Raw genomic sequence first — 15,694 nt, 5'->3', positions numbered from 1 at the left:
GTAAAAATCAATCCTAACTCTAAGTAGTACTAGACACCACACATGACTATCACAACATTAAATCAAAGCACAGTCAAGCACGGTAAAACACAATATTCAAATAATCATAAAGTACAACAAGTCAAGCCTATTGAGTTCCCGCTTTAAAATATAATCCGGAGAACCCAAGTCATATTATTTTATTCTATTTACTAATTTAAATGTATTGAGTCAACTAAGTCAACACGTTGCTCAGTTACTCTTCACATGTCGGGTGACCCATGTCTAACACGACTCAACCATTTATCAAAATATAAATCATAGTCTATAATTCCCAAAACGATAATTTTGTTAAAATAATAATTCATAAGTAAAATGGAACTCAATATCTTTAGGCACAAGTAACCAATATTCAAAGTCAATTATTTAACTAAAATAGTTAAATAAACAATTTAAAAGCTAATACGTAAATTAGCCAAATTCTCACATCAAGCCAATAATTTAAAATTTACAATTACCCAAGTAATTATTCGTTTTGAAGATTACAATATAAATTATCGTTTTCAAAATATATTAATAAAAAACATTTTTAATTATATTCGATACTAACATTATTTTTATATTTAAAATAATGTGAGCAATAAGCAACTTTGAAATCAAAATGATAATTGATAGTCCGGTTTTAAAATCGAAATATAAAATCAAATCAAACCCATAATCAATCATAGCTAGTACTAATCAACCACTATGCATAACCAAATGACCAGTATAATATAAACAATAGCAAAGCCGCCAAAAACAACCAAATAACATGAATTTGAATAAAGAACCCAAAACTACAGTACCCAATAAAACTATAAGCCTATGATTGATAATGTAAGACAAAACAAATATGAACAGCCACAACATATTCATGAACAATTTGCCATAACACCAAATTTCATAGAACTAATAAACAACGAGACTTAAGGCCAAGTTAACAATCAAATTTTTTTATTAAAAAAACTAGGAAAAACTCATTTAAAACATCAAAACTCAGTTCATAACCCTATGAACACATAAACCACACCATCCATTCAATGCAAATCGGCAGTAACCACAAGAATCACCGGCAGCAAAAGAGATAAACGGAGACAAAACTGTTGCTACAAATCACAATAAAACTCAACCTAAAAGCAAAACAATTAATAATCCCCCTCACCAATCAATAATAGACTTAGGAGGACATAAATAACATCAGCAGAAAAAGAAACCATCGGCAACTAACATCACGCACAAAACAAAAAACATAAACCCAAAAATGATGAACCGTACGGCGATTGTAACAGAAGGATTTACGTACCGATTGACAATTTCAAGATTTAGGATCAATGAGGATGATGTATACAGCAATGATAAAGAAACGGATCCCAAATCGGCGCTGAAACAAACAAGATATGAGTTAGGGAAACGATGTGATGATATCGCGTCTAAACTGCTACGACGCTAAAACGGAAAGGCGTTTACGTACTGAATTCAATTCCGAATTTTTTGGATCGAAGAGGACTGAGTTAACTACGGCAGCAAACAAACAGAACTCGATTCGGTGGTAAAATGAATGAGAACATATCAATAAATAAAATGTTTGTAGAACTAAAAACTGAAAATAGAGAGTAGGAAACTTACCACTTTCAATGATTTTGAGATGAGTTTTAGACGTAGAATATCAGAGAATTTTGATGATCAATGACAGATAGGGTTTAGGTTTAAGAAAAGAATGAATTAGGGTAAACAAACGTATATATAGGAAGAATGAAGAAATCGTCGAAACTGTTGCAGCAAAATAACAATGTCTCAAATGCGACACTGTTCAAAAGGAACAATGCATGGGCCACGACACCAGGCCCATGCAAGAAGGAAAGTAGAATTAATAGTGTCTCAAATGAGACACTGTACTAATAATATAATGCATGAGCCAGGTCAATCAAGGCCCATGCAAGAAGAAAATAAATCTTGGGCCACATGAGTCCAGCCGATAAAATTACATAATTCATGGGCCAACCAACCCAGCATAACTGAAATATAAAATGGACCACGACCGAGTCAACGAACGACTCAAATATTTACCGAAATCTCAACGGAAAATGCCAAAAAAATACGGATATTACACGAATGTAGAATCCAGCTTTGGTTTAGTGCGCCGCAGGGAGTTCTTTAGTGATTAAAGCATTTCTAACTTGTTTAAATAATTGGTGTGTGTGTGTGTGTGTGTGCAGGGTTTAGGGTTCGGCCAACAGTATATTTCTGTGGGTTCTGATACGTGCTTTGGTGGGTTATATTTGCCGACCTTTAGCTAGGCCGTACAGGGGTTCTATTTATATTGGTAAGGGAGACCTATGGTTTACTAGAGATTTACATATGTCAGGTTTCTACTAAATAGGTGGAATGATTGAATTAGTGATGTGAGAGAGCGCCAAGTGATAAGATTTTAGGATTAGGATTACTGTTTACTTTTACCCTAAAATTTTACATGTTAAACTTCAATATATTAATTAATTAATTAAGTGATAACCATGTCTAGAAGTGTTATTTGATGCCCGAAAGTATTTGATGGATCAAATAACACTTTTACACATAGTTAATAATTAATTAATTATGTAATAACTATGTCTTGGGACCTTGTGGGGTTAAGGTATAGTCAATTTAATCCATCAAACTTGCAAATTAGCCATAAAGTTTTAAAATATTGCAATTAATCTAATTTCTAAATTTAGACTATAATTTCTTCGAATTTTTATAGGCTATTTACGGCTAATTATATTTAAACTTAGACTATATTAGAGGTTTACATATATGTTTTATTTGATTAAGTGTTCATTTAGTTGATTATGTGTTCGTTATAACATATTGCACTTGATTCTGTTGTAAAGAATGTATTCTTAAATGTTAAGAATATGAGTAATAAATTCTTTTATACAAATAATCTGAATAATAGTTCGCGATCTATTGATCATTTGAACGAGACATCATATTATTCAAGATTGTCACCTCTGTTTATTCTCTAGAATAGTATAAGATACTAATTAATGGATGTAAATAGTGCCTCTCATGCTATTTGATGGAAATTCGAATAAACATATGGATACTCACTGGTCGAATAAGTTGAATGCTAACGCTAGATTACATATACATAGTATTTAACTAAGTTAATAGATCGTCATCTAGTTCATGATTGTCCATATAAGTTTTTTAATTTGGGATGACATGGTTATCTTGTATATAACTAATTAGAGTTTAATATTATTTGTCCCTAGATAATGTACGACATTAAATAAATATCACAACTCATTTACCATCATCATCAAAGCAAAAAAAATAAAAATAAAGAGAGGTGAAAAAATTGACTATCGATCTAATAATAATGGTTTCCACAAAAAAGATTATTTTGGTTCTATTAGGTAAAGATTTAACAAATATGAATCAAGATATGCAGCGATGACTAAATTTATTTACGCTATAGATTGTGCAATAATATATTCACCATTAAAACAATTTGCTTACAAACTTGATAATCTAAAAGCGTTCACGGTAAACTTCACAAAGTAAAATGATATTGCAATTATAAAACGTGCTTTTAAAATATGTTGTAAGAAATTTTTAAATAGTCACAATTATAATTTCAAATGTATATATTAATCTCGTATTCTTATCTCAAAAATATCAACCTATCAAATTTAATGATGCATTTAATTTCAAATAAAAGAAATTAGAAGTCGTAGAAGTCATGAAAATCCCTCTAAGCTACAGACTGCCCCCGGATAAACTCTTTTAGTATCCTGGTCGACGGGGGAACTTTGACACGAAGTCAGGGTATTATCAAGCTTTGAAATGGTCTCCTCTTTCCGAACCTGAATCTTCAGATCAAACCAATGAGCATGCTTTAATGAACTGCATTCATGTCAGAGGGTTGTGGTTCCTCTCCCCTCTTGGCCTTCGTATTGAAGAACAACCACTACAAGAAACTTGAAAACCTAAAATATGGTTGTTAAAAATTTTTAACAACGACAAATGTGGTTGTGCGTGTTGGCGTAATGTAATGTTTTTTATAACGACTTTTTTAAATAATGGTCGTTGCTATAGGTTTTACAAAATCTATAAGATTGGTTGTTAAAAGTTATTAGTAACTATAAAAAGTCGTTGTCAAAACATTATAATATGAATTATTATTTAAATATGTTATATAATTTTAGATTTTTTTTTATTTTTATAATTTAAAATACAATTATTATTAAAATTTAATATTTTTTACTTTTTGATTGATATATTATAACAAAAGTAAAAATTATTTTTAAAGGGAAGGGTGGGTTTGTTTTATAGTGAGAATGCATCATTCTCATTTTACTTATTTTCAATGTGGGATTTTAACTATTCCTTCTTTCTTTTAGCAACGAAATTATTTGTCGTTGTGAAATGATAATATTTAAAAACGACAAATATTAAATCGTTGGTAAAGCAAATAATTTACAATGACATGATTAGTCGTATCTTTAAAAACGATATAAATTAAGTCGTTGCTAAAAGTATAACTTTTAATAACGATTTTATTAGGCGTTGTAAAATAATTATATTTAGAAACGACATTAAAATAATCGTTATAAAAGATATATGTATTGTAACGATTTTAATGGTCGTTGTAATAGACCGTTGCTAAAACTCACTTTTCTTGTAGAACGCCTCTATCGAAGATTGGATCAAAGACACGCTGAGCAGACTTCCTAACCAGGTTGTCTCGCTTTTTTGCATTTGTATGTGGCTCATTTGGAAAGATAGGAACGACTTGGTTTTTGATAACAGAAGGAGGCCTGATAAGTTCTTGTTTCTGGGAAATGCTCTAGTGGAAGAATTTATGCAGAAGGATGAGGAGAGACATAGCAGATTATCCCGTCCGCTGACAGCTTGGAAAGCTCCAGAAGTTGGATGGGTTAAAATCAATACAGACGCAGCTTGCAATATCGCTGAAGGTATGATAGCTTGTGGAGTAGTTGCCAGAGACAACATGGGAAGAGTTTTAAAAATGGGGTCCAGGTTCCTTCAAGGGGTGCAGGATGTAGAAGCAGCAGAACTGCATGCTCTCAGATTCGGTATGGAGATTGCTATAGAAGCTGGGTTCTCTAAAGCTCACTTTGAGTCGGATGCCTTACTGGCTATAAATCGCGTCAGAGATCTTGGAAACGCGATTGATCAAAACCAGTTAATTGCAGATGACATTGTGATATTAGGAAGTCATTTGGATCTCTCTTCCTTCTCCCATATTCGAAGGGAAGGTAATAGACTAGCATGCTACAGCTAGTTGGAGTTTGCAGAACAAAATAGATATTGTTTCGGATATTATTGTTTCCGATTCCCCCATGGAACTTGTAACATCGGACATATTATTGCAATAAAATATCCCCTTTTTCTCAAAAAAAAGAAAAAGAAGTTAGACACATGAAATTGCAACTATATATTTAATATCGAGACTCCATCAGAAGCAGTGGCACTTTAAATCAACGATTATTTCATTCAAATCTCATGAAAAAACCATCAAAATAAGTATTTGTGCAATTGTTTTAATCATCAGTCATATGATTTGTTTTTTCTCAAGATAGAATTTATTAAAATAATCATCGAAGTACATCGTAATTCAACTGTTATAAAATATGTAAAACACCAAAAGAAAATCAAAAAATTGATCAACCTTAGTTAAGACGAAACAAGAAAATAGAATTTAAAAATAAAATTATAACAGCGCAATGAATTAGAAAATTTGAGAATTTCATGAGCACCATTTACACCTCCAATATTTCCATTTTTTTTTTGTCAAAGGCTAAAATTTCATTGAATGAAGCATGAGAAAAATACAGAGATGAACGACTCCTCAACAATTTTGAGTGAACCATTCCATAAGAGAATGATGAGAACTGCAGATGCAGTCATCGGCAAGGGCTTTATTAGCCACCAAATGGGCCACCCAATTACATTTGAAATCTAATTTTCGAGAATTAGAAAATTAAATTTATATAACTACTTCGGCATCTCTGTCATTGGTAGAGGAGGAATTAGCAGCACCAGTACCCTTCAGAACTGGATCATCATATCTTGTGAACGTAACACCTCCTCTATCGATATCCGAAGCGCCAATGAGTATCACAATTGGTACTACTATGCCAACATAGAGCCCCAGCCAAGATAATATTACCTGCAAAATCACTAACTACAAAAAATCCACTAGATAAAAGAAAGTTATGAAAAAACCATTATAAAAAATAGTGAAACAAAAATAATGACATATAAAATAAAGTAATACAATAAAAGGAAAAATTAATCTAAAATAAAGTAATTTCACATACCTGCCTTCGGAATTGAATAGTTTCATATTCCATCCAAAATCCAAGATATAGCCAAATATATAAACTTTACTTTTTAGAGCATCTATAATGGACACTTTAAAAATTGTATAAAAATCTAAAAGCTAAACAATGCTTTAATGGACTTTTTATATTCAAAAATAAAATAAAAGTCCGTTTAACTCTTCAAAACAAATTTATATTTTAGAAAACACAATATGTATTCTATATTTTATTACTTCTTTCGCAATCAATTAACTTCTGCATTTTAAACTTTACAATCTCTAAAATTAGAAATTCGCTTAACTTAAATTAGTTTTCTATTCATTATTATTAAAAAATCTTTTTATCTATTCAAATATGATCTTTAATAGAAAAAATACCATTAAGATGCTCTAAAGTGAAAGCGCCAAGAATGTCATATATAATCACGCCAAATAAAAAATACAGATTTTAAAATAGTCATTATGCAATTTTTTGAGCAACCAAACATGAACAAAAAATAAAAAAAATGGACAAAAGCATGATAGTAAATTTCAAAAAAAAATCTAGAGATACACGCCATCTATTGTTGCATATTGAGAAGAGAAATGTGAAATATTATAGCTTTTGAAATTTTAGAAATTATAGGAACTGAATAAAATTGAAATTGAGTTCCCCTTGATATGGAATTGCAACAAATGGATTTAAAAAGGTAGTGGATGAAATTCATATTTAAATTTTATTAATATTTAATGTATTAATTTATGCCTAATCATATACTGATTGTTTAAACACAAATGCAAATGAAGCAATAAATAATTGAAGAAAAACAGTTACCATCATCAGGGAGCAGTTATCATCGAAAGCGGTTGTTGATGGTTTAAACTTGAAAGAGTAGCAATATGATAGATTTGCTGTAATATATCTAACTGGATTAGGCAATTGACAATTGCAATTAATCGGAGGCGGAGGCTGTCACCACTGGCTGTCACCGGAGGAGGAGGCTGATTTAAAGAGAGGGCGGTGGTAGTTGCAAAAAGGAGGGCGGTGGTAGTTGCAAAAAGGTAGTGGCTGATAACTACTTCGGCATCTCTGTCATTGGTAGAGGAGGAATTAGCAGCACCAGTACCCTTCAGAACTGGATCATCATATCTTGTGAACGTAACACCTCCTCTATCGATATCCGAAGCGCCAATGAGTATCACAATATTTCCATTTTTAACTTGTTCCATTTCAAATAAACTTCAACAATTGGACCACAGCCTCAATTTACTACGAAAATTGAAGTTAAAATTCGAACAAACACTAAATGGTCTTGATCAAATAAAACATTAACTCAAACAAAACTTACTAAAATCACCAAGACACATTGCAAACCACATAAAAAAAACAGATATCTTAAAGCGGAGCAATTTATTGAAATTAAATTAAAATAAAATAGAAAATTAGACAATATACGGGGGTGATGAAATGATGAATTTCCGGCCTATGGTCGGAATCACCACTTCACCACCTTTAAAATAAAACTTATGGTGAAGAAATTTGAGAAGATCTGTAGAAGATTTGGAGTATTTAAAGAGAGACACACTACTATCATATGTATCCTTATATTTTGCAAATTATGAACAGGTAGAAGATCACAGAGTAAATTTTTATATTTTGAATTATTGATTAATCTTTTATAGCGATGGGTTGAATAAATAAAGATATGATCTGATCTTTAATCTTGCGGTCTTCAACACCGAATCCATATCTCCACTCTGATAAATAAATTGAGTTGTTCTTGCCAAGTGGTCCCATGAATGGTTTGTGAGAAGATGGTATTGTTCATTTTCTCTTTATTTATTTTCTTCCAATAAGATAACCCAAATCCTTACGAGCTTCTTCTTCTGAAGCTCCAGTTTTATGCATGTAGCACTGAATTGACTTAGGATTATCTCCTCTCTTTATCTCTAACTGAATATACAATTATAACACAAAAGGTTACAAGGCCATATTTAGATGTTTGTATCTCGTCACATTTCAAACTAATAAAGCGACTGGGAAAAAAAATATTATTCCATGTTAGTCGACATTTTTTTTATAATTGGAGAGAGGGAACGCTTGCGGAAGAAATTGAACCCACGACCTTAACACTTTGTGTCCAGCGCTAATACCATTTGAGATACAGCTCGTTGTTGTTGTTTTTTTGTTATGAATATAAGTTTATTAAAAAAGCCGAAAAAAACGGCAGGACCAACACTATTCTTTTGCACAAGAAGTGGCACACTCACGTGTGCACACTAGAGGCTACGGAATAGGAAAAAAAAACAAAAGTCCGAGAATAAAATAAAACGAGTATTTCTAAAGAAATCCAAACCTGAATAGCAAAACCCCTATTACAAATTTTATAATGAAAAACTATTCTCGAAAAGCAGTTAAAGATAATTGCCTCATGACTTGCTGAAATATTCGAGTAGATACGCCCATTCCTACTCTTCCAAATTTCCCACACCACCAAAAACCATAGAGTTTTCTATAAAGTATTATAAATGCCTCTGTCAATAATACCATGCCACTGAATAAAGAAATCAGCAAAGCATCTTGGAAACGTCCAGAGAATTCCAACCTTTTTAAGGATACTACACCAAACACATCTAGCAAAACACAATAGATAAGAATATGATCCTGAGTCTTTAAAACCCCACAAATAGAACAAAGTGAATTATCCACCGATATAATTTATCGTCTTTGTAAGAAATCAGGAGGTGGAATACTATTATGAAGTACAAGCCATGTAAAAAATTTCACTCGAGGTGGAGCTATTGATTTCAAGATTTGTTTGAACGGTAAAGACATCATACATGTCACTATTCTGTCATTCATGTTCGTAACAGCTAGGCAAGCAGGCGTGTTATTTATACCAACAGCAGGTTCGTTATTCCCATCAGCAGCAGGTTCGTTACTCCCATTGGCATTTCCATCAACAGCAGCAACATCGTTCTCTCCCGTAATAGCAGCAGCAACAACGTTCTTGCCTGTAATAGCAGCAACAAAATTGTTGTTTACATCCACAGCAGCAGCGTAATTGTTCCCAGCAGCAGAGTACTCAACATAAGCAGCAGCAGCGAATACAACATCAACAGCAGTAGCATATTCGACATCAACAGCAGCAACAGCAGATTCAACATCAACAGCAGCAGATTCAACATCAGCAGTAGCATGGACATCTTCAACATCCATTCTCAGCATAACATTTCCGTCAGCAGCGAGGACATCTTCAACAATCATTCTTTCACTAACAGTTCTGACCACAGCTTGTCCATCATCAACAGCAGCCTCCTGTTCTTCTACAACAGAAATTCCTTCAACGGCATAATTCATTCTATGAGAAATAAAACTGCTATCAACCCCTTGTAAGCCACATAAAATTGTAGCTCTCCCATGAAAAATACTAACACCAGGAGCGACACTTTGGAGTTTAGAATAAGCTTTATAAAAAGACCTCGAAGTGTAAACACCAGATGTTGAACTCCATAAGACGCCGTCAACGTGAGTCGGGTTTCAATTTAAATGATTGAAAATTTCTTGGAATGAATTTAGAAAAATGGACTCGGAATTACGTTGACATTTGTTTTGGTATCTTGCATAATAACACATCATCTTATTAGAATTTGAAAAAATTAAAGTATTTAAACTTGAAATAAAAAAATAATTTTTTAGTACCGCTTTATTAGAAATTAAACGGAATAATAGAATAAAAATTTGGTTTTATCCAGAGTTCTAAACCAAGGAGCAATAATAATTTAAAAACTCTACGCTTAATTGTAAAACTAATCAAACTTTTGAGTATATTTGCAATTTAAACCGAATTATTTAACTTTTACTATACTATCCTAATTTGATAATTTCGTTACAATTCTATCTCATTTTTTTCATTTTATATAATATTTTATTCTATATTTTGCATCAAATACAATACCCATTTGCTTTATTTGGTTTTTCTGATTATTTTTAAGTTTGAAGTTGCTTTTTGTTTTTGTTTCAACCATCAAAAACTAGAGAATTTATAATTAAATTTTAACGTTATTTTCAATTTTTTGAATTACAAGTTAAATTTTGAAATTCTAAAAAATAAAATTTGCTAATTATGGAGTTTGTATAGAAATTCAACTGAAAGTTGAACAAAATTACAACGAAAAAATGAAATTGGATAGTATTATAAAATTTAAATATATAATTCAAATTGCAAACATAATAAAAAGTTTGAATTTTTTTTCAATAACGTCGAAATTCTATATGCAAAAAGAGAACGCCTATTGAATAAAAATTACCAAGTTTTTTTGAGGAAGATTAACTCTAACCAAAATTTTAAAAAACACCAATTTAATTAATTTTTAATACATACATATGAGTTTTGGTCAATTACTCATTCGTTTTAAAAAACTATCAAATCTTTTATAATATTCTAACCGAATCTAATCTTTTTTATTTATAAAATACTTGTCAAAATTAGTATATAGATAATGAAATGGTCATAATAGAAACAATCAAAAAACTTGAGGTACTTTTTTCAAAAAAGTAAGTGGATGTAAAACCAAAATATTCTTATCAAAAAACAATTAAAATCAATATTTTTAAAAATTTAGTTAAAATTGACGTCATCTACAAAGATTTGATATTTCTGAACCATTAAGCTATAAAAAATTATGTATAGAAGATGTTCCAAGATCATCTACAAGTCCAGAAATCAAGGATGAGGAACAGCAATGACATAGCTATAGAAACCATCTATAATATTCTTGTAACCCATCTATAATACCATTTTTTTTGTATCTAACAGCAGCAATATTATATATATTGAACCCAAATAACAAATTGCAGTAACCAAATTACAAAGAAGCAAAAAATAATTGTTTTGCCGAAACAGCTAAGTTATGAGCTAACACATTAATATCACATTTATGCTTCCACCAGAATTTTTTATGTTTTATTTTTTATTTGTTTTTTGTTTTTGTATTATATTTAAAGCGAAGAACGCTTGTAAAAGGACTTAGATCCGCTATTCTAACTAAATATAGACGCTTATAATATTTGAACTATAACTTGTTAATAACTCTTATTTATTTATTTTAGACCTATTGATCTAAAAAGATTACACGTTTATTACTTTATCAATATAATAATTTTATTACTTTGTCAATTGTAATGTTATTTTAATTTTATGCAATTTCGTCATGTTTTTTCAATTGAGTTTGTTCTATTTATGTGAAATTCATTAAAAAGCTGTCCATTATTGTTAAAATCACCCAAAAGAATTAGAAAAAATAATCCAAAATAGGCAATTTAAAACTTACGAGAAGGATGTATTAGTCTTGTGAATTATATAGACTAGATTGAAAAAAATACATTTTTGGATAAGGATTGTATAAGGATTGTGTAAAAATCAAACGGAATCGAACAAAAAAAATTATTTTGACTTTTTAACTATTTGATTACTTTTTTTTTTGCTTGAAAAAATAAAAATAAAAACTATATAAATTCAAATATTTTATTATCAGAGTATTAAACTATAAATAAAAAAAGAACAAAGGGTCAACGCGCCCCCTGAATTTGTGACACGGGGTCATCTAATCCAATTTATACTTTTTTGAGCAATTAATCGTAAAACTCTTCATTTTTAGGTCAAATAATCCCATAATTTATATTTTTATTTAAAAAAATAGATTTATAATAATTATATCGCAACAGTTAGGGAAATATCTAATTACTTTTTTGCATCTCTCGCCTCCGATTTATATTTTACACATTTTAAAAATATAATTATGGGTTATTTAACCCAAAATTGAAGAGTTTTCGAGTTAGTTGCTCAAAAAAGTATAAATTGAATTAGATGATATCGTGTCAGAAGTTTAGGGGGCACGTTGACCCTTTGTTCAATAAAAAAATATGAAAATGGAAAATATATTGGCTAGAGACTGAAGGCCCCAATCCTCAGACACCAAAGGCCTTGGCCCTTAATATATTTTTGAAGTGCTTGAGCTATATAAGATTTTATACATGAATAACGGGAAAATTTGGGCTTCCAATCTGTACTTCAGAACCAAATATCATTTTAATTTGTTTTAATCATTTAAATTTATATTTGGAGATCAATAATTTATTTATAAATGTTTTTTATTAATTAAATTCTCAAACTTTTTTAATTTAAATTAAATAGCCTATTATCTGTATATTTCAAATGCGGACTTATCTGATCCCGAGACACAAATTAGACAACCTAATTAATAAAGTGATCTATTAAACCACAAAACAAAAATTCAGATTCTAATTGACTTATTTACCAAACCACCAATTTAAAAGCCGAATTAACCCTTTATTCTATTATAATAACCTAATTATCATATTTGCACACCCATATAAGCTAAATTACAAGTTATTCTTTGTTTTTTCTCTCAATATTAATATGAAAGAAATAAATATATACTCGGTAATTAAATTTAAGATTTTGAGTAAAATATTAAGCATGTTACTTATCTTGCTTTATTATATAAATGCAAATTTTTTTCATATATGATAAAATTTTAGGAATATTGAATCAAACTGAATTTTTATTCTATTTTAAATTAACTTTTTAATATTTAAATTGAAACGATGAAACACATATTTTTAAAAAGGCGAAAGATGTGAAAAAACTCATCTAGTTATTCAAAGAGAGCATACAAGCTTTCTATTGTTTTTTCCTTAGCTATTTAAGCCTTCAATATTTTTAAATATTACTCCCTCCGTCCCAATAGAGTTGTCCACTTTGAGAAATATTTTTGTCCCATAACTCTTGTCCACTTTTAAAAAATAATTAATTTTTACACTCAATTTTTCTATATTAGCCCTATCTAAAAATCCACTAATGAGTAAATTGAAAGTGGACCCTATGTTAAATAGGGGTATGACAAGAAAAGTAAGGAAAATTTTACAAAATCCATAAGCAATAATTGCTTTTCTTAAACTGTGTGATAAAGGCAAATTAGACAACTCTATTGGAACGGAGGGAGTACAAATAAATTCTGCGCTTGAAAAAATAACACATAGATAACTAAAAGTTTTGATGTTGTTCAGTGACTTAGATAGCTCAATTCTCGATAAGATCATTTGGAAAACCTTTACTTTTGATGTTGTTTGTGTTTTTATATCAACACGTGGTGATACATGGCGCACATGCACATCGATACGTGGCGAAACGTGATGCGTATGCGCAGCAAAAGGTGGCGCACATGCGCGCCGACACATGGCGAGGTATATGTCTATATATATATATATATATATATATATATATATATATATATATATATATATATGAACATTTATAGAGCGTTTTTCCCTCTCTGATCGATACTCTCTTAAAAGAGGTTTGGATACGCGGAGCTTGTTTGGTCGATATCTGTATACTCCAATATCAGAATTCGACGTTCTTTATGTTAAATCAAAGCTATGGACGTGCTCTTCGACTTAACCGATTTTATTTTGCAAAATTCGACCCAAAAGCAGATTAAATCAAGGACTGAAATTTCGATCCAAAACGACGTGTTCAGTTCGTCGTGCTTCGATCAATTTTCTCGCCGTTCAAATATCGGAAAATACTTTGATTAAAGCTTTTGAAATTTGGAGGATTGAATTATAAGAATTCGACGTTTCATCCAACTATCGGGTATGTAATACCCCAAAATATTTTAAGGTAATTAAGTCGTGCCACGTGTCGAGATTTCTGATAAATTAAATTAAGGAGAATTTAATTTAATTATATCGGGAATTTAGAATAAATTTTAATAAGTTAATTAGCGGAATTTGAGGATTTAACTTTGAAATTTAATATAACATAATTATAAATCCCGTAGCGATAATTATTTCGCCAAGGACCGCGAAATAATATATATTATTAGTGGTAAAAGTTTCAAGTCGATCGGAGGTCGTTTAAAATTTGGACGCGGATAGGTTTTGGGCTAAATTGAAACTTTTGAAAAGTTCCAAGGACCAAAGTGCAAATTAGCCAATATATATAAAACTTAAGAAGGAAGGATCCAGATGCATTCAAACCTTATTAGATCAATATTTTCATTTCTCTCGTTCGTCAATTACGGTTCGTCGCTCGATTTCTGTTTCTCGTCCGTTTCCGACGTTCTGTAACTCGAAACAATTGTATTTCAGTGGCGTATCACAGTAAGCTTGACGTTTTATCGTTTAGACGGATATATTTTGAGTTATATTGATTCAAAGTTTTAGGCCACGAAACGATTATATCGTTTTAATCGATATTAGAATTGAATTATAACGTTTTGAAGCTAGATTACGTGTTTGGGGCGTGTTAGGAGCGTTTTTGTAATTAGAAGCATGTCGGAAATGGATCCCGGGCTAGGCCCGAGGCTGTGCGTGCGCACAGCCAGACTATGCGAACGCACAGTCAGGTGACTGTGCGAACGCACAGTCCCCTGTGCAGCCGCACAGGTAGACGCACGTACGCATAGTGTTTTCGCCGATCGACCCGTTTTGAGGAAAATTTATAGTACGCGCATACTGAGACTTGAAATCGATTAATATTCGATTAATTATTGATTAATTAGAGGCGTTAACCTAACGAGGTTAAATGAGACTCAATCGAGAAATGATTTTGATCTATAAACGAGTTAGATATCGTTTATTGGAATATACGTGAGAAGCACGACGGTTAATGAAAGTTCAGTGTGTCGAGTCTCGAGTCTAGAGTCAATCTTAGAATATGATTCTGATACAAGTCAAATGTTTTAAAATTTGTTTTAGATCCGGCGAGGCAAGAAGCAACTGGACCAGTAGTTCGGGAAGCTTGACGTTCCTAAGCCCCGACGTATTTTTGGATAAGCGTTTTCTGCGAGTTTATACAATTTTCTTTTAAAGTATTTATTCAAGCAATTGCTTTATATTGCTTTATGTTTGAATTGCATGTTTATAATACAAAATTTTTATATGAATTGCACATACGCTTGATTTGAAACCAGTATTGATCTGATGGAACGTGCTATCTATTGAGCGGATATAGGACTGCGTGATCACCAGTTTTGATTTGATACAGCTGTGAGTTGATTATGAATATGAAATTTGAAGTTGGGATATATGAATTTGATACGAGTGAGCACTCAATTACGGTGTAACCTCGAGTCCCCGTATCTAGTGGGTTGGACCCACCAGTGAGTTGGACTCACAACTTGATATTAAATGATTGGATTGGACGATATACGATTAGTATGTTTGAGGATTAGGGTTTCAATCGGATCTTGTACTAGGCTGCATACGCTTTGAATGTTATGGCATTATTTTATGATTTATTGAATACTTATTAGTAAATGAATGAACTCACTCAG

The 15,694-nt window shown here is 31.2% G+C and overlaps 1 protein-coding gene across 1 annotated transcript; it reads left to right on the top strand.

Annotated features, from left to right (window-relative positions):
* Positions 1–2,045: 2,045 nt before the first annotated feature.
* Positions 2,046–5,308, top strand: LOC126672214 (uncharacterized). The gene is made up of 3 exons (XM_050366166.1): positions 2,046–2,153; positions 2,235–2,286; positions 4,785–5,308. Exons 1-3 carry the CDS (start codon positions 2,046–2,048, stop codon positions 5,306–5,308), a joined length of 684 nt encoding a protein of 227 aa, XP_050222123.1.
* The last annotated feature ends 10,386 nt before the right edge of the window (positions 5,309–15,694 follow it).

This window comes from Mercurialis annua, linkage group LG1-X (genome assembly GCF_937616625.2).
Source record: "Mercurialis annua linkage group LG1-X, ddMerAnnu1.2, whole genome shotgun sequence".
Classification (NCBI taxonomy): domain Eukaryota; kingdom Viridiplantae; phylum Streptophyta; class Magnoliopsida; order Malpighiales; family Euphorbiaceae; genus Mercurialis; species Mercurialis annua.
This window is presented reverse-complemented; position numbering and strand designations above follow the sequence as displayed.